Raw genomic sequence first — 20392 nt, forward strand, 5'->3', positions numbered from 1 at the left:
TGTTTCTATTATAATTCAAAGCAATTTCTCAAGCTGTCATTTCCTCAAAAGCAATGTAGTAGGTCTCTAGGTTAATTGCCACTGATACACCTGCCTATCTATTTAGTGAGATTTCCTGAACCGCTTTAAGAGGAAACCATATAAATGGTTGTCGGGTATTGTATGAGAAAAACATCCATGAGTGACATGCCCCAAAAAATAGGGAGAATTTCCTTGGATGTGATTTTACAAAGGGGGTTTTGTCAAAGACCGTTGAGTATGAATTCCCAATCTGGCCCTCATACCATCATGGCCTCCTAATCATCCCCAGCTTCCAATTGGCTAATTCATTCCCCCTCATCTCCCCTGTAACTATTCCCCAGGTCGTTGCTGTAAATGAGAATATGTTCTCAGTCAATTTACCTGGTAAAATAAAGGAAGAAACTGCTTCCCCGATAGACGATGTCATGGCGACGTTGGCTAGCTAAACTCATGCGCAGCAACACCTCATCCGGTCTGACTGGCCAAACTGAACACGTGCAGGCCGTCAACTCAAAGGCACTCCTTCAATATAAAGTGTTTTTTTACGAAAATGAAAACGTGTCAGTTTGTCACTTTCACTAGGTTGGAGTAATAACTTGTTTACTACATAAGACATTGGCTCGAATCTAGGTCGTGCCTTTAGATTTCGAGAAAAATTAACAACTAAGGAATAATTTTTCACATCTCTCAATGGGCACGTTCGAGCGGATCACTTTTGGCAAGACGTTGACCAATGTTGGTCACCGCCTTTCAAAGTGTGTTGTATTATGGATATAAAAATTGTCCGACTTGTGCCTGCATTTCAACTGCATGACCTTTACAACAACCATGTGATCAAAGGTCATGCTCCTCACCAACTGCATCTTGAAGTTGGATTAAAAGCATTGTGGGAGACAACCTGTTGTTTGGAAGAAAAAGGCACTACATGCTCATAAATGGTTGATGTTGCCACCCATAATTGGTTATTATCAATGCTTATAAACTGGGTGGGTTTACTGCTCTAATTACATTGGTTACCAGTTAATAATATCAATAAGGCACTTTGGGGGTCCTCTGTAGCTCAGCTGGTAGAGCACGGCGCTTGTAACGCCAAGGTAGTGGGTTTGATCCCCGGGACCACCCATACACAAAAAAAAAAAATGTATGCACGCATGACTGTAAGTCGCTTTGGATAAAAGCGTCTGCTAAATGGCATATAAATATGGCCAACACACCACGGCTAAGGGCTGTGTCCTGGCACTCCGCATTGCGTTGTGCATAAGAACAGCCCTTAGCCATGGTATATGGACAATGTTTTGTCATACCCATGGTATACGGTCTGATATACCACGGCGGTCAGCCAATCAGCATTCAGGGCTCGAAACAACCAGTTTATAATGCTTAATAATACCATGGCATTGTTGGATACTTGTTTTTGATTGGCTTGAAGGGCATTCTAGAGCGTGCATATATTTTCACGGTATAATTCAATGGCTAGTTCATTCTTACGCTATATTTGAGCTGCTTTTGAAAGCAAAAGTCTAATTGATATTCATTCCTTGGCACATGTTGATGCAGGAGAAGTTTCGATAGCATCCACTTCATCAGCAGTAACAAAGGGGAATGCCATGTCTGTCACAAAAACAGCAGAAGTTGTCCGACTTGCTGTTGGCGCAAATGTACCTCCCCCGACTTTACTGTCCAACTTCTGTCTACAGTCGGCTACTTTTGCCTTACAACTCAAACGCGCCCATTGACTACTCAAACCCTGGCCTTATCTGCTCACTGGAATGAAGTCTGTTTCGCAAGCGTTCCCGGAAGTGATGTTACTCTGGGATTAGAAACTCTGTGGTTTGGTAATGAAATGTATCTTGGTCACGCCCGAACGTCATGTGTACGTGCTAGTTCCCGACGTTACCGATTGAGTTGAGGAACAAACAGAGGACGACCAACTCGGTCGATGGTGGAGAAGAGTCAAGCGAACATATTTTTTAAAAACAATTGAAATTGACAGTATATATCTGTGCCAGAAAAGGAAATCGTCGAAATGAAATTGCTGTGGGGTTTAAGTGCCCTCCTCTTGTGCTTGTACCGAGCCAATGCCCTGACAGGTAATATTTTTTTCTAGCTAGTTAGCAGTTAGGCCTCATATACAGTCATTGAGTTAGAATAACTCGGTTGTGTGTGCCGTGCTAACTCACTGGCTTGCTAGCAAACAAGCTAACGTTAGCGCTTTTCAATTACTTATTTGATGCTGTGCTTTCATGCACGTAGTTAAGACAGTATTTTTACAGTTGAATGTTTTCCAACGTTTTTCAAGCAGTCAACCTTTGCCATCTAGGTACTTTAGAAAATGAACGAGTGGCTAGCTAGCTAGGAAACAAAACGTTATTTTGTAATGCGTTAGCTAAGTTGGCTAACGTCGTTAGCTAGTAATAATGGTCACAGCGTTCCAAGCGCAGAACCATTGATCATTTCAGACTCGCAGTCATGTTTATCCAGGTAACGTCAACTGTGTATCGTTAAACCAGAGAGTTCTGACAAAAATGGGATGATTTGCAACAATATTCATAAATAACTAGCTAGTATATTATAAAATTCGTCCACGGTTGGCTCCATGTGAATTACAATTTCGAGGCATTTAAGAACGTCAATTATCGTTTGCCAAACGGTTTTCGAAACATATGCTGATATGGCCCTATCATATCAGCGAGAAAGACTCTTAAAAAAATAAAATATAAAAAAAATACACTTAGCTACTGTAGCAGGTTTGCACAGATCCATATGCTGTGTGCCAGAAGATACTGACCTTACCGTTATGCTTGTTTACACTGAGCTGCACTAGGGTAGGAATGCAATGTGGAGCCAGCGTGAGATATAGGTCAGAAAGCGTACCTCGATGCAGGGATGGGATATGCAACTCTGCTCCAAATTGTACCTTTATTCATAACTGATACATCAAGAAGATTGAAATACTGTTAGTTTTCCCGTAAAACGGCCCTTCTCCTCCTCATGCTAGCTTGCAGTAGCCACCACAGCCATTTTGGAATGGCATTGTTAGCCAATCAGCGCCTTTGTTCTACGCAAAGTTTAATTCCATAATGGCTACTGCTCGCTAGCACAAGGACAAAAAGGGCACTTTTCCAGAAAACTATACATATTTATATTCTCAATGGAGCAGTGTGGATAAAGGTACAGTAGCATATGCCATTCATGCATTGAGGTAAGTTTTCCAACCCCAGTGCAGCTCAGTGTGAACAAGAGTAACGGTAGGGTCGTTATTTTCTGCCAACCATCTGATGAACTATACTTTCGCTACAGTGTGTTAGAGTACGCTAGATGGCTATTTAGCATAGGTGGTCGCCTCTGTCTATTTTTTAAATCTATCGTCTGTCTTCTGTACACCGGCGCAGTAACATGGCAGTGTGGGAACACTAACCCTTTAAAGGTGTGTAGTATTTGAACCTTTTTTGTTTTTTGAAAATGATTTCTTGCTGATATGAAAGATGGCTACGTTCCTTATGTTTCCAAAACCGTACCGCAAGTGGTACGTGTTAATATTCAGAACAAGCTTCTGGGCTCTTAACTAAACTCCTCCGGCAAGAAGATACTATGTTCAATAGGCGCTAAAGGTAGTTAGCGTCTATGAATGGCTTAACCAGGTAGCTAATTTATACACATTGCAGTGATCAAAATTGGTGACTTATTGTAATGGTTAACGTTAGGTAAAAATAGTTTTCATATTGCAACCTGCCATCATCAAGAATATAGTTTTATTAAATAACTCTCGTTTTAAATAGGCAATCTAGTGTCAACAACATTTACTACTAGTATCTACTAGCTAGCTTGCACATTTTTCACCCGATCCCTCACCGTGACCAACATCACCTTTGGCCAAATATCATAGACGTTGGTTTATTTCTTCATAAACCAGACAATGTTTTTTTTAGTGTTGCCAGTTGTTGAATTTGTAAATTAGCAGACTAACCAGACACGTGTGTTTTGAAGTCTCAGCTAGTTTTGTGTGAGAGCCAAAGCTCAGCTTGTGCCTCTGGCTTGTTTTAGCTACAGTCTTTAAACCGGTGTAGACCAGTGTGCCTGGCTGAACCATTAGATGTTAACTAGCAGGTTAGCTGCTGTGTCATATAAAGACGTCCCATTTTAAATAAATAAAGTTGGCCTATGTTTTACCTCAATCATATGTAGCATTTCTATGGAGATGAATAACATACAATTATTCAAGAGGTACAACATGCTACCACATTTAAATTCACACTGAATATTACGTTTCTATATGATTACACATTTATTTGTATTTATTTATTTTATTTTTAGTCATTTAGCAGACGCTCTTATCCAGAGCGACTTACATGAGCAATTAGGGTTAAGTGCCTTGCTCAAGGGCACATCGACAGATCTTTCACCTAGTCGGCTCGGGGATTAGAACCAGCGACCTTTCGGTTACTGGCACAACGCTCTTAACCACTAAGCTACCTGCCGCCCCAAATGTAATGAATGTGTCAAACAAACAAGAAGCTTTTTGTTTACAAGATTGTTGTGGAAGCTTGTTTTTAGCAGAGATTGCAACAAAATTAGATGACCTTAATCTCCTTATAATGTTCCGTCACAACCACTGCCTTGTCTATTTAAGATTGTGCTGACTTTCTAAGCCTGGAAGAGCCTCAAGCCATGGCAGTCTATATACATTACGCAACCTTGAGTACTTAGTAAAGCATTGCATGCCGTGCATCATGCGCTCATTGTTAACTTTGCCAATTCAGAGTGACGGTCCATTTTATTAACTTATGTTCAGTGTCAAAGAAACAAGGCAGTATGTGGACTGATTTATGATGATTCAATGTGTTTTGGACCAATTAATGACACTAAAACATTCTAGATAAGGAATGATGGGGATGGTGTATAATATTCTTGCATGTAGATTGCTAGCTCCTTTAATTTGGTGTGAAAATGGCTACATCTTAGGCCTAATGGTTTTGGTTAATCCTCAAAACCGGACCAAATTATTGGGGAACTTGCTTTGTATTTTCAAAAGCTGATTTGATAGATAAGTCACACACACACTGTAGCCTGCTCTATATGCTCTCAACAATTTAAATGGGTAAACCTAACAAAAAAGATTGATTTTTGCCAGGACAGTCTGGGGAAACTGGACTTTGCATTTGTCCTTTTACTATGCTAGGTCCTCCATTGACCCAGATATACAGAGTGGCATGAAAGCTTCAGAGGGCATGTCCCAGGGGAATGCAGATGCCTCTGAAGCTACAGCACACAGGCAGTCCCCATGCTGGATGGGCTGGGCTCCACTATGGCAGCTCCAGATCATTAATACAATTATATTTCCATTGCGCTATATTTCCACTTGGTTTGAGAAGTAGGTTATAGAAAGCAGGCAGCCATTTACCCTTCGGTTAAACAAGGTCAGGAAAAGCAAGTTTTGAAGCATTTCCTATTCAAATGATAAGAGCGTCTGCTAAATGACGTAAATGTAAAATGAACGGAGTCATGAAGTAGGGTGGGCTCATAAAAGGCCATTGTTTATGTAATAGAATATTGATACGTATATATGTCAGATAAAATCTTTGCTAGTAGCATTTGTTGCACAGTCTGACCCTGTGCCCTGAACAGTGTTCAGGATTCATGTTGTTGGTTTGCGATTTTGATTGTCCATTTTCTGTCGGCATAATTGGTCACTATGGGTAGGCTAAATGCTGCATACAAACAACTGTAATGACCATGATCAAATTCTTACTCACTAATCAATGCTAGTGGAACCTGTGAAGTGTGAATGTCAAGAAAGGCTACTGTATTTTCACAATATAGGGTGCAGATTTGAGCTCTAGGCTATCTGACTTTTTCTCTCACCTGTTGCAGGACATTTTGTGTTCCTGTTTTATATTTAGCATTTACACGCCTATCACACCTGCTTTTGAAACGTCCTATTTGTCCTCAGCTAACATTCACACAAAATAGAAACCTAGTTGTTTACAATAAGTAGGTGGCCCTATGTCCTTAGAAAGCTGTAACACATTAACTTGACAACCATTCCAAGCAGTCAGTCCTCTGTCCTTTTGCTATGCTAGTCACGCTGATTTCAGGAGGGGTATACTGGAGCTGTCTTCTTGGTCAGGTCTCCTTCCAAAATTTGTTTAAAAAAAAAAAATTCTCCAGGTGGAACTTCCTGGTGGGTTAAATAAAGTTTGATACAAGCTAGAAACACACCTAATTTAGGTATGATTTTCATTCAGGCCTATGTGAAGTCAGTATCTACATTTGTTTTGTACAGCATTTGTTACGAAGGTGACCTTTTGCAATGGTTAAAAGGATCCCGCCACCCTGAGCTAAAAGGTCACATGATTTTTAGAGCCAGAGCCACCCGTGCCACCAACCCCAATCCGATTCACAAGTTTGACTCTGGACATGCTGTCTCCGGTCTTTAGGGGGCCAACTATTCAGAAAATGTCCACCTACCACCACCTCTTGTTATTGTCCTACTATGCAAAAATACAATAAAGAGAAAGGGTGTGGCTCAGACATTGTCTGAAAACATGGTTGTCTTTGTTCAAGCAGCGTTACATAGGGATCCCTGAGTTTGTTCTCAAGCATTTCCTCATCATTGATCTCCTGGATTGTTTATGCAAGTGGGCCTGGATGTTGAAAGTCTGCAAAGGTTTTGTTCTCCTGTGTGTTGATTTAAGATTGTTTTGTGGAATTCAATAGAAATGACCCTACAGGGGGCTAACTCTACACAGCTTCCCTCGCGCCGTGCGAATTTTATTCCTCCGTTGCTCCTCCTGGGTATTAAATCCTGTACAGATTGTCCTCAACGTCAGATCAGGTGTTTGATTTAATAACTAAGCCCTGCACTTCTCATCAACACTGACAAACCGACAGAGAATTTAATACATTTACAGACACAATTTTGAATCATATCTGACATTTTTAATAGCATTTTCATCCATCTGCTTTGCCTACTCATGTGCAATGAATAACAAAAACTACATTTCATTCTTTTCAGTTGACCTTCATGAAATGTATCTGGTTTTATCAGCGGCTTTTGATTTAATGCACGTCATTCAACTTTTCTGTATCTGCAATGGGTCTGATTATCAAGGATTCTAAAAAGCCATTTGGCATGAACTGTTTTTGGTTAAAATGCTGATACTCAAACCCCTACTCTTTCGAAGTGCCATTTCTCATTCATGTGTTCTATTAACCTCTTGTTTCTTTCTTTTTTTGCCTGCTTGCCTTTTCCATCACATGTTTTACTTTCACCTCCATAAAATTGCCGGATGTGCTAAAACCAATCTGAACCCAAATCAATATAATCAATCCCTCCCCCCACGATGGCCTGTTCAGCTGGTTTTGTCAAGTCGCCCCTGTCCCAGATGAAACTGATAGAGGACATTGCAGAGCTACACTGTGAGGTGACCGGGAACCCCATCCCTGAGGTGCAGTGGTGGTTCATAGAGGGTGAGGAGCCCGACGAGACCATGACCCAGCTGTTCGATGGGGCGCGGGAAGACCGCGTCGGGATCAACGCCACCTACATCCAGCACGCCACCAGCTCCATTCACCTCTTAAACCTCACGCTCAATGACTCGGGCACGTACGAGTGCCGCGCTTCCAACGACCCCGACCGCAACGAGCTGAAGAAGGCACCCAAAATCAAGTGGATCCGCTCACAGGCTAACGTTATAGTGTTTGAATGTGAGTGAGTGGTGGTGGGAGGCCATGCCATGCGTACAGCCAGGCAGCGTCTCCCTGTAGAGAGGACAGCGAGTGGTCCAGCTCCTGTCCCACACCTTCTCCTGCCCTTTGCCTGTCTCACCCAGACTCCCCTACTCTCCCCTCACTGAGCTCCTGTGATGTCCAGTAGTGGAGAGCAAACCTGACCACAAGGCGTGGCCGGACCTCTCCTTAGACATGTCCTACCTGCCGTAGCACTACCCTCAATCTGATGCCTTTTTACCAGGCCTATGTCAAAGCCTTATTTAAATGAATTAGGAAAATATATTTCACATAATATTGATAATACTGGTCATAAGGTCTGAAACCTGCAAATGGCAGCATCTAATTTTTGAATCATGAAATTGTCATTTTCTTTTTAAAGGGGTCAGATTATGGTGTGGTTAGCTTCTTGCTGGCTTCCATTTTGTCTATTTTGCTGTCTTGTCCAAGTAATAGAATGTGTAATAATTGATACTAACATGGGCACTGTCCTGTTGTGTTTACACTCTTTAGACCTGTTTTAGGCTCTTTAGGAGTACTAAATTATCTACAGAAGACAGCAACCCAGCTTTGTGTTGATTCTCAGCCATAGGGCATCTTTCTGCCTTGTGGTCCAGTATTTATTGACTATTTGTGGATTTCTCTACCTGAACCAAACCAAAAGATCCTCTTATTCGTTCCTCTTCTCTGTCATTGTAACACCAACCTGCCACACCATACCTTGCCGGTTGCTTCTTCTGCATGTGTTGATTACAAGCTCCTCTCCTCATGGTCTCCTAGATTAACTTCCCAGTGTAACCCCTCTTCTCTTGAACTCTTGGTTCAGCCCGAGCTCTCCATTTAGGTGCCTGCCCATGTGTGATCCGCCTCTTCTTGGAAAGCTCTGCGCTGCCATTTATATTGTGCTGTTCTTGGCTTGAAATTTGATTATGAAAATAACCTTTTGACAACCTAAGCTAGACCTTATCAGTTGTCACTATGAGGTTTAGGTTAAAGGATAGTAAAGCAATGTCAAGCCCTGAACAGTCTCAAGGTTTGTGCTGCAACATGTTGGTATCAAGATGCCATATGACCTGTAAACCCTATAAATTCCTTGTAAGTTTGGATGAAATCTACATCTTAGATTTTTTTTTTTTTTTGTGTGTCTTTAGTTACCCTAAACTATTTGAGCAATATCCTGTACTTGAAAAGACAAGCAAGAATTAGTTACACTTGGCTTGTCCTCGTGTTAACATTACTACGGTAATGATCCAGCTAGATGTGGTCATATCAAAGGATGGCTTATTAATATGTTCACTTTGTCTACAGATCCCATAATCGTGTCTTCACCTATGGAGGTGAACAACCAGACCTCTGCCATCCTCTCGTGCAATCTGACCAACCCCACGTCCACAGTCAAAGGTCATTACTGGATGAGGAATGGCAATGTGATCGAGTCATCGAAGAAGGACTCTCCTGCTCTCTACACCGAACACAAGTAAGTGCCAGCCAGGCAGGCAGCGTGTGTCTACATGTTTTGATCTGCATGTTTGATCCACCAGATGGACGGGACTCCCATCTGAGCGATGAAACGATTTCCCGGAGCTGGGCTCGCTGATTCGAGATTCAGCTATTGTCCTGAACCTAGCAGTCGTTGCTTGTCATTATTAGCCACCATTTACTGGTACATTTCACGGTCTCCCAAGCCTGTTTGTTTGGTCAGCAGCACGGTAGGTCACACAGAGATTGACCGCTCAGCAGCCCTGAATGAATGAATGAATGAATGAATGAATGAAGCACCACTCCGACCTTTCCTCCATATATTTTGTACATGGTAACTCGTTAGCTCTCGCTCACTCACACACACACACACACACACCATCCATTAGTGGTAGCATTCCAGGCCATGCCCATGCATGCCCAGCCATTAATTAGCAGCGAGATGGACTGTGCAGCTTTGGTTATAGCCTTGGCAACGTCACGGATAAGTGCCCCTAGCAGTTCCACTCTTTCATTCGCACTGACCTTAATTCCCCATCAGACGTAAAGAGCAGGGAGGGTTCCATTGCCGAAACAAAAGTCTGATTGTTGTTACCAGGGGGAAGTAGAAGCGTTTGTAACAAGGAGAGAGGCATTTTTATTTCCTAATTCTCAACAGCAACAGGGTGCTATTTGAAGTTCAGCATGTTGGGGCAGCATATTTTGTAGTGTGTTTTTACAGGCAAAGTGACTTCATGACTGGGATGTGTTCGAAGCCATTGTTTGAGTGAAGTCTGTGTTGTAGAAGGCCTATGTTTCCTATCTTTAGGGCTTACATTTTGTTATTGGTTTTTTTTCCCCATTAGCTTGGCTAAAATTGATTTCCATTCCGGTGGAGTATATGAGTGCGTCTTCCTCTCTGAGCCTGAGGTGAAGAAATCCATTGAAGTCAAAAGTAAGTCATCCTTTTTTAACTTCTTTTAAAATAAAGTGAAGTCTCTTTTACTGACATATTAGCTATGCCAATGCATGTTACTACCTTTTAGTGCACTTTGAGTATCTGAAAGCTGTAACAGGCTTAAATAGCCAATTTGTTTATAAAACTGCAGGTGTTTCGGATGAATCGTACTTATTGGCTATCCCATAAAAACCTGCATCCCTATGTTTGTCACTAGCTGCTCTCCATGTCTCTGCCTATAAACGCTCTGAGCATGGAAATGAGCAGGACAAGGGTGTGCTGGTTTGTGTCAGTCATGGATACCCACTGCATACTGACTGGAAGTGGTACAAACTGGAAGGAGAAGAGATGCTGAAGAAGGTACGCTTTACCAAACTTTACATCACTGATACACATTAGGCTTAACAAAATTGGTTTCACTGAGCCAAAATAGACCCTGATGCTGGGCTGAACTGAGTGATTGAACTCCCTCACCCGTGCTGTAGATATTTTCCAATGTTAGGAGTCGTTGACTAAATCAATATCTTGATTGAAGTCACAGTAATGTCACACGCACAAGTACTATCCAAAGAGGTCTCTGCCCTAGATAAGAGAGAAGTATTGAAATCTGTAAATGGGTGTTGAATGACTTTTTGCTCCCGGTCTATGGCATTCTCAGGCCATCACCAACGGAACTGACCGGTATGAGATCAAGAGCACCCCCAACAGGACCACCCTGACCATCAACGACATGGACATGGACATGGACATGGGTGACTACATGTGCTACGGGGCCAGCGAAGTGAGCTCGGCCTTCGACAAGATCCACCTGCGTGTCCGTAGCCGCCTGGCTGCCCTCTGGCCCTTCCTGGGCATCGTGGCCGAGGTCATCATCCTGGTCAGCATCATCTTCATCTACGAGAAGAGGAGAAAGCCTGATGAGATCAACGACGGTACGTAGACACACCCGCAGAGAAATGAAGTACTCTTGTTTTGCCATTAATTATTTCTGAAGTAGCATACCTCGCCAAGTCAATATGATTTGGCTGTGAGTGTCTGCTGCCCTCCAGTGGCAGAACAGTCTCTTAGTTTCAGATGCACTGTCATTCTCCAAAGATTGCTGTGCATTAGCTGCCATTTTAATGATATCTCAACACTTAGTCTTTTCTTAATGGTTTGGATATAGCAGGTTTACTGTTATTTTACGTGGTCTTCTTGATTTGCAATTTTAAAATATGTTTTCCACTTATGATTTTAGTAATTTCATTAGATCAAAAGCAATTGGTTTTCTATTAGAACACCTTTTCTCCATTTTGTATTTCTCTGTTCGCTGCTGCATTTGCGTTTTGGTAAGTGATCAAAACTGCATGTCAGGCGGAAGTGGTTGACCTGAGATGATAGTAACTGAGAAGCTATGGGAATGCACTGCGTTCACTTGTTAAGAATGTATCTAATAAGGAACTCTTCCACTGGCCTTGCATTCCTACATTAGACCAACCTGGGCTAAATTTGAATTACATTTTCAGACTGCTAAAACTTTGCCATATTTTTATGACCACCAATCAATGTGTTTTTGTCACACCAAGGAAAGGGTCAAATAGCCTAAGTAATGTGATTTATGTGGAGATGGAGGAAATAAGGCCCAATGTCATGGTATGAAGTGTTGGAAACGCCTAAGGGTTTAGGGTTTTAAAGGTACACACAGCAGTATGATGTCATCATACACAGGGGCCAACTTCGTGCTTACAGACATCAACAACAACTGTTGTCTGCAAGCAAGAAGTTACTTGGCTGGTTATGTCATATTTCTGTATCTACCTTTTAATATTTTGTCTTGCATGCCATCTGCATCTTGATCTCCATGCATGATAAGTAATTTTAGCTTTTTATAATATGGATATCATGTCATTGATCTCATTCATTGCCTGAGGGCACCTACTCTTTGATTTAACCGTGAATAAACGGTCATGTCCAGATGGTTCCTTTTGATCTGTAGTATGCCTGTACGCTTTGTCTATAACCGTTTTCGGTGTTGCATTGTCACTGCAAGGTTTCTCTTTTCACTTGGTTGCCCTGTTTGCATGATTTTGAGTGATGTTCAGAACAGATTGTTCCTGAAAGACGATATGGTATCATAGTTGGGATACAGTGAAGGTAGATTTGTCATAACTGCAGTTTCTTTAAATAAAAGGATTTATCGTAGGTTATTTTAATAAAGTTCAAGCGATGTAACTGTATTTTCTTATTGTAGATAGATCTATGGCAGTGTACGCTTGTTTTTTGTTTTGCTTAATTGACAATGGCCTACTTAAAGAAGTACTTGGAACTTTGTCACCATTTCCTTCATTGTCTGTGGAAAGAATGCCTTCTCCATGCCTTACTCATTAGTAGAATGTCTCACTGACTAGACAGTCTCAGCTGTTGACTAATCTTTTCTCTTGTCCCTGTGCTGCTGTATAGATGAGGACTCAGGTTCTGCTCCCCTGTAAGTACACATTTCACACTGACATTTAAAAATGCAATACAATTTCTCACCAAGAAAATATATACATTGCTGGATGGACTGTAAAGTTCTGGATGGAAAATGTCTTTCAGGAAAAGCAATGCTGCCACAAACCACAAGGACGTCAGGCAAAGGAACTCCAACTGAGAGAAGATGAGAGAGGTGTGTGTGAGGGCTTTTGAATCAATCCACTCGACAGGATGCACCTATTTCAAATTAATTTATTCTGATTGCAAAATCAAAGCAGTACAACTCCTGTAGTGGTTGAGCTCTCATCAATCTAATTGTCAGTCCCCTGTCTTTCCGGACAGATATCCTGATGACCATCTTCCAGGATGAAGAGCATTGGTTTGCTGAGCATCACATAATCTAGTGCACCCTGCGATTTTTAAACAACTTTTAATTTTTTTCTTGAAAGTTAGTGTCTTGAGAAATGGACTGAATTTTCCTCTCACTTTTCTTCTATATTTCTCTCCATATTGTGCTGCCGGGAAACATGTTTAGGCTTTTGCATGAGTTTTATTGCCGTTCTAGAAGTTTGTTCGTAGTGAAATCCATTGTAAACGTTTACGTGGGAATGATCTATTGGTGGTTTTTCTATTTGTGCTTATAGCTTCCTCCACTGTCCCTCACTATTCTAAATATCTGCTCTTATGTTTGCAAGCCTGAACAGCCACCTGTTAAGCAACATGGATCCTACTAGGGATGTGAAATGTTTGGACACTGATATACTTTTGCCCCAGCCCCTGTTAGCACACCTGACTCCAATAATCAGCTAATCATGGTCTTCAGTTTAGAATGCAATTAGTTTAATCAGGTGTGTTAGTTATAGGGCTGGGGGAAAGTGACATTAATCAGGCCTGATTAGTATTGTGACTGGATGTGCACCATTAGTTTAAGACGTATATGTAAAAATATGACTTAGTGTCAATTTTGCCTAAAAGTAACTAAGTAGATTCAACAGAACTGTACCAATTTGCACAAACTCAATAAAGTTATTTGATTTTAAGAGATGTGGTCTATTGTCTGTTACTGCTTGAATAAGATGGACATTTTTGTTTATTTCCACAAGGCAATATAATGCTATAGGCCATCCCACATGTAAAGCTATAAAGTAATTTTTTTATTAAGTGCCCTGGATGGTCATTGGCAATAGGTTTGTACAGCAAGGTGTTGGTCCTCAGGTAAATGGCATGACTTGAAGCTGGCATACAGAAGGAGTTACCTAATGGTAATGGAGTAGTCTTGGAAATCGCAGACTTATGACAAAAGCACTAAGTATGCTGGAACATTGTTTACATTGTGGGAGGCAATTTGTCTGCCTAGGTCCTAGGGACTAGTAAATGAGTGGAGTAAAAGTCTGATTTTCATAGGCCAAACCACTAATAGACTCACTGTACAACATTACATCAGTAGACCTACACACCCAAATCATTCTGAGAAGATTCGACACAAGAGGGTGCCATTTAATCATCAGTGGAGGAACCATTGTGATTCTATGTGGTATGGTTGACACAGCCTATCAATGTGTCTTGAATAAATCGACATTTCTGGACTGATGGATATTGTAGCCTATATTGGCACAACTATTCCTTTTCTCAGGTGAAGTAATCCACCAGTATTATTTGGTCATTACACATGCATGCTGTGCATAAAATATAGTTGTTTTTCCAATGTGTTGATCCATTGACCTTTCAAGGCTACTATTGCATTTGAATGTGTTTCACAAACTATTTGTGTTCAGAATACAATATTCAAAACAGATTGAAATGTATAGAATATTTCACATTTGTATGACTTCATGAATCTTTTTTTCATCCTTCCTTTCTTTGGTTCAACATGCTGTCATCTCACATTGGAACCTTCCCTTGGATGTCATTCATGATGAGCAAGAGGAGGGCTCTGAGGTTATAGGTAATAGAACGGCCCTCTGTTTCCATGTGACATGAAACGAATAGCCAGATTGCAGCCATAGCAACGCCACTGGTGCTGTATCCTAAAGTGGTTTCCACTGGATACAATAGGCTGGGTCTGCTTTTGAACCCGTCGTCGCCAAGCAAAGGTTCCGAAGGCGCGCACTCCATTCTGCCCGCTGTCATGGACGACGCGGAGGGCGGAGAAGAGGAGTCCAAATTCCAGCCGCTATTGTGCGGAGCCGGCTCTGTTGGTGGCGGAGGCAATATGAACGGTCTAAGTTTGAAGATGAAGCAATTTACGCCAGGAGGGGGAGCAGCGTCAACAGCGCGCAAGAACTCCATCAACAATGAGCTGTGGCTCATGAAAGGCGAAGAGTCCGCACCTTGTGCTCCTACAGGCGCCACAAGCTGTGCTCTGTCATGCCAGGGAGATGCTGCTGGCCGTGGCGACTCATACCACAGGGCTGGAGGGGACTCAGCCACAGGAGCAGCGGTAACCGGGTTGGCTACTTGTTTGACAGGTGAAGGCACTACCGGTATGATATGCAACAACAACGGAGATTGCAGAAGGGACCCCAACATTTCAGGGAGCCTGTCTTCCATCGTCTCTAGGCAGGAGAAACAGACAGGTGGAATAGTTGCAGCGGACAACGGGAAAAGGCCAACTAGATGTAATTCCAGAGTCGCCAGCATGGACGGTTCGATCACCTCAGCCGGGTCCTTAGCACAGCGGCAAGGGGCCGAGGTGGCCGGGGCCACAACTACTGGCACTGAGAAAAAGGACTCCAGAGTTTCCTTCTCAAATGCCCCTAGTAGGAAAGCATCGTCCTCTGTGCAGAACCAACAGCACAGGAATTCTCTCTCATTTTTTAAATCTGAGGATGGACCCCAGATTGTGCCAGATGATGGGGAACCACAGGACAATCGGACTTATATGCAGCGCCAATTTAGTTCCATACTTCAGCCTGGAGTTAATAAATTTTCCCTGCGTATGTTTGGGAGCCAAAAAGCGGTGGAAAAGGAACAAGCGCGCGTCCAATCGGCCGGTAATTGGATTATTCATCCATACAGCGATTTCAGGTATGGGTTAAATCAAGTGGCACTCTTTGAGGTGGGCGCAAATTGGTCATGTGAGCTATGGGCTGAACAATAACAATAATTTAACCAATACATAACTTGAATATAAATTAACATATATTGGGAGAACAACACATAATCTAAAAGCTGAAAATGTATTTTGCACATTCTCTTCATCATTGCGCAGTTTTGATAGATTGGGGTCAAAATACTTATTCCATGGAAAATATTTGACTTAGGGATGAGTGTTGCGTTGGTGAAACCTCAGTAGTTTAAAAGGAAAGGCCTATTTATGTCTCGCGATTTACATTGAGGCCTCGTGCGTAAAACAGCTTTCCAAAAAGGCCTTGTTGGTGGTGAAGTTACTTGGCAAACATATACCACATGAAATAAATCTAAAACACCCACGCAGTTGATAAAATGTGTCGCATGTTATCACCTTTATGCAATGCTTTATGCGCTTTTTATTAATCACTTAATGGTAGCCTATTATAACGCGTTTTTCTCAGATTCCCTTATAAAATATTATGATTACAAGCAGGTATGGGCAATTTTGATGGGGGTGGGGGCCACAAAAAATCTGAACTCATCATGAGAAATGTTTGCAGTTTTTAATATGATATCTGAGTGAGACTAACAAAATCAATGGGGGCCCCGCCATTAATTCGATGATGATAACAAGTTTAGATAGCTGGCGGCTAAACTAACTTACAAAACATTTTTTAGTTGACATGGGCTAATTGACTGACTGTAAAACTGCTGATGCACAGCCACATTTCGAAATTGCACCTTGTGTAGTCTACTATTCTAACTCGCAACAGTAAATTGAGACCCTGACTGAGTTCCTAAAAACAATATATATATATATATATATATATATATATATATATTTTTTTTTTTTTTTGGGGGGGGGGGGTTATTGATCCGAGGGCCTTCAAAGGGGGGCCTGTGGGCCGCCAGTTGCCCATCCCTGGATTACAGCATCATACACAGACATCTGATATTGTCTTGTCACATAACTTGGTCATACATGCTTCATATTTATTTTGTCATTGCATATTCATAAAATATGAATGTTACATGAACGGAACCATGCATGCATGACTCTTGACAGGATGTTATTGCATGCAAATATATTAATATTAGATGTCATATTGAAAATACTAAACGCACCAATCTAGTTTGATCTTTTGGATTTCGTTACGGGTAGGTGTCAGTGTTAATTTAATTCTCTATAATTAAAATCGGAACAATTTGTTTCATGAATGCATAATCAGCTTGAGCTATCTCACTGCACCTGCTTTGTCCCTATCCTTCACGATTCTCCTCCCATTTTCACAGATCGCTCTACAATAGATTCCCATAAATGTTTAGGCTTTCCCCCGAAATCAGACGCTTCGGTTTAAGACGGACTCTCCCTGGTATGGTGACAGCTATTTTAAGCCAACTGATAATCAATGCCATTATGCGCACGTGTAATTATAAGAGGCTCCACGATTTTTTATTAAGTCAATTGCAGGTGTTGATGTCAAGAAAGAGTTAAGGCGTCATCTCTTCTAAGGTTAAGGTTGGAGTGGTTTTTAAGGTGAGTGATGAATTGTGCTATTAAGCAGCACCACATGCCCTTGCTCCCTCTTTCCTAAACATGACCTTATCTTTTAGAGAAATACACAGGGACTTACACTGACCTCTTACTCAGTAACACAAATGTAAAGTAGTACTGTTATGTATGTTTGTTAGGTAGCCGTCAGTTTTCAGCTTAGATTCACATAGGGTGAGATAAACGACATGACCAAAAGTATATGGACACCTGTTCATCGAACATCTCATTCCAAAATCATGGGCATTAAAATGGAGTTGGTTCCCCCTTTGCTGCTTTAACAGCCTCCACTCTTCTGGGAAGGCTTTCCACTAGATGTTGGAATATTGCTGCAGGGACTAGCTTCCATTCAGCCACAAGCATTAGTGAGATCGGGCACTGATGTTAGGCGATTAGGCCTGGCTCGCAATCGGCGTTCCAATTCATCCCAAAGGTGTTCGATGGGGTTGAGGTCAGGGCTCTGTGCAGGCCAGTCAAGTTCTTCCACACCGATCTTGACAAACCATTTCTTGTATGGACCTCACTTTGGGCACGGGGGTATTGTCATGCTCAAACAGGAAAGGGCCTTCCCCAAACTGTTGCCACAAAGTTGGAAGTACAGAATCGTCTAGAATGTTATAGCATTAAGATTTCCCTTCACTGGAACTAAGGGGCCTAGCCCGAACCATGAAAAACAGCCCCAGACCATTATTCCTCCTTCACCAAACTTTACAGTTGGCACTATGCATTGGGGGCAGGTAGCGTTCTCCTGGCATCCGCCAAACCCAGATGGTGAAGTGTGATTCATCACTCCAGAGAACGTGTTTCCACTGCTCCAGAGTCCAATGGCGGCGAGCTTTACACCACTCCAGTCGACGCTTGGCATTGCACATGGTGATCTTAGGCTTGTGTGTGGCTGCTCGGTCATGGAAACCCATTTCATGAAGTTCCCGACAAACAGAGGCAGTTTGGAACTCGGTAGTGAGCGTTGCAACCGAGGACAGACGTTTTTTACGCGCTACGTTCTTCAACACTCGGCAGTCCCATTCTGTGAGCTTGTGTGGCCTACCACTTTGCGGCTGAGCCGTTGTTGCTCCTAGACGTTTCCACTTCACAATAACAGCACATACAGTTGACCGGGGCAGCTCTAGCAGGGCAGAAACTTAACTGACTTGTTGGAAAGGTGGCATCCTATGACGGTGCCCCATTGCCATGGGGCGGCGCACCATTGGCCCAGCGTCGTCCAGGGTAGGGGAGGGAATGGCCGGCAGGGATGTAGCTCAGCTAGTAGAGCATGGTGTTTGCAATGCCAGGGTTGTGGGTTTGATTCCCACGGGGGGCCAGTATGAAAATAAATAAAAAATAATGTATGCACTCACTAACTGTAAGTCGCTCTGGATAAGAGCGTCTGCTAAATGACTAAAATGTAAAATGTAATTGAAAGTCACTGAGCTCTTCAGTAAGGCCACTCTACTGCCAATGTATGTCTATGGAGATTGCATGGTTTTGTGTTTGATTTTATACACCTGTCATCAACGGGTGTGGCTGAAATAGCAGAATCCACTAATTTGAAGAGGTGTCCATATAGTTTATTTAGGATGCATTCTGATGAGGTCATTGGTGAGAAAATGTGGAGAAAAAAGGGTTTTACTCTAATATTGCAGGCAGCATTGATTAAACTGCTATGAAACTGACAGATCTGGGGTGAGTTTGCCTTTTTTTGTAAGCTTGACTTAAGCTGAGACACTTTCCTAATAGGGCACAACTTTATAGCCAAAGGTGCTTTCGCAGAACTGTAATTGCGACTGCGAATATCGGGTTCAGCACAATGGACAGCTCCCATGTCATGACCTTCAGAAAGTCTTTATTGCAAATTTGATAGTTGTGCTTTTATACGGTAGGCTACACACATTTGACAGTAGTCTATAGCCATATGATTGAGTTTGATTGTGGCCTGTTTATGACGTTATTCATTTGCCATTGACAGTTAAAACTGTCAACATGACAGCATACTGTCACATAATGTGCGTTTAGACCGAGAGCGATTTTGTAAAGTAGGCCGACTTCATAACCGATAACTTCTCTGATACAGTATGTTTGAGCAATTTGCAAACTTCACGGGCAACATTTAGTGCATTTTTGTTATGTAGCCTACTGTAGCAACTTCTCCTTAGAAGGATGATCTCATCGCTCACACAGTCGAGTCATCGATGTTCGTTTCCGATCGGGCAGGATCAGTCAGTCAAGTCATGACTCAGCGTCACGCCTATCAGTTACTCTCTTCCCAAGCATTGAATCCCTTTACCTTGGGTTGATTAGACAGCAGTATTGATAGCCACTGATATTACACTAGGTGCAACATTCAATATGTATTTTCAGATGAGCTCTTCAATATTAATCCATCTCTTACATCACACGTTATTGTCAAATGTAATATGTAAAATTGTGACTATCTTGCATAACCTAGCTGTCACAATAATTCAAATATACTGATAGGCCTACTATTCAGGTTTCACTTCTGCCACCCGTTGTCCTTGTAGCAAGGATATAGAATCAATTCACCATCCAGCTATACCCTCATATTACCCCCTCCTCCATATCGCCTCCCCTCCTGTCCTTGACATGACCTTGTCATGCATGAGCAGGAGGATGGACTTGATTTTTGACAAGATGCGGTGATATGACTATTGATTATTAACTGTTTCACGGTAGGCCATGCCACCAGCCGTGTGTGTGTGTGTGTGTGTGTGTGTGTGTGTGTGTGCGCGTGTGTGTTATTGTCAGTGTGCCACTGTCTGACAGAGGGTGTTGTAAGATGTGGACAGTAGAGAGCAGGCTACAGTAAGTAGAGAGGGTACTTGTCAGATGGATAAAGCAACATTAGTGACTTTTAGTGATAGGGGGAAAAATCCATAAAGTTACATATCGTGATATTATTGTTGGATGATTCTATATTGATATTTGTCTCCAAGTTTTTTTTTTTTGCTACTGTAGGTAGCGTCAGCTAGCGCTAGTTGGCGGTACCTGCACCCACACACCAGTATTTTCCCTTCATAGCTTATTCTCCATCTTTTTAAATAGGGAGCCAATTCATTTTCAGCACTTTTATTTCCCTGACTGATCAAAACTCATTTTCTCATGCTCTCTCTTGTCTCTGTGCAGCAGACATATAG

General features: G+C 42.1%; 3 protein-coding genes across 3 annotated transcripts in view; all 3 read left to right on the top strand.

Moving 5' to 3' along the window:
• Positions 1-1828: 1828 nt before the first annotated feature.
• On the top strand, positions 1829-13660 carry LOC311130270 (basigin-like). Its single transcript, XM_084162991.1, has 8 exons — positions 1829-2111; positions 9058-9226; positions 10074-10162; positions 10383-10525; positions 10824-11097; positions 12605-12629; positions 12740-12809; positions 12959-13660. The coding sequence occupies exons 1-7, from the start codon at positions 2048-2050 to the stop codon at positions 12792-12794; spliced, it is 819 nt and encodes a 272-aa protein (XP_084019117.1). The 5' UTR covers positions 1829-2047; the 3' UTR covers positions 12795-12809; positions 12959-13660.
• Positions 7273-7815, top strand: LOC311130271 (basigin-like). The gene has a single exon (XM_084162992.1). It carries the CDS (start codon positions 7365-7367, stop codon positions 7734-7736), a length of 372 nt encoding a protein of 123 aa, XP_084019118.1. The 5' UTR covers positions 7273-7364; the 3' UTR covers positions 7737-7815.
• A 1084-nt stretch (positions 13661-14744) lies between the features above and the next one.
• The window catches only part of LOC311130771 (potassium/sodium hyperpolarization-activated cyclic nucleotide-gated channel 2-like), a gene marked incomplete at both ends in the record, with an annotated part of 71183 nt that continues 65535 nt past the window's right edge, over positions 14745-20392 (top strand). Inside the window, one exon of the mRNA XM_084163565.1 lies at positions 14745-15643. Coding sequence (XP_084019691.1) covers positions 14745-15643 — 899 coding nt within the window. The remainder of the gene's footprint in view (positions 15644-20392) is intronic.

The sequence above is a fragment of the Coregonus lavaretus genome (assembly GCF_964263955.1).
Source record: "Coregonus lavaretus genome assembly, chromosome: 6".
In the NCBI taxonomy this organism is placed as follows: Eukaryota; Metazoa; Chordata; class Actinopteri; order Salmoniformes; family Salmonidae; genus Coregonus; species Coregonus lavaretus.

Excerpts from the sequence above, each read along its gene's own strand:
- LOC311130270 (XM_084162991.1), top strand. The coding sequence starts at position 2,048 with ATGAAATTGCTGTGGGGTTTAAGTGCCCTCCTCTTGTGCTTGTACCGA. Across the intron at positions 9,227-10,073 it reads GCTCTCTACACCGAACACAA|CTTGGCTAAAATTGATTTCC; the intron begins GTAAGTGCCAGC and ends TTTCCCCATTAG. Across the intron at positions 12,630-12,739 it reads GACTCAGGTTCTGCTCCCCT|GAAAAGCAATGCTGCCACAA; the intron begins GTAAGTACACAT and ends AATGTCTTTCAG.
- LOC311130271 (XM_084162992.1), top strand. The coding sequence starts at position 7,365 with ATGGCCTGTTCAGCTGGTTTTGTCAAGTCGCCCCTGTCCCAGATGAAA.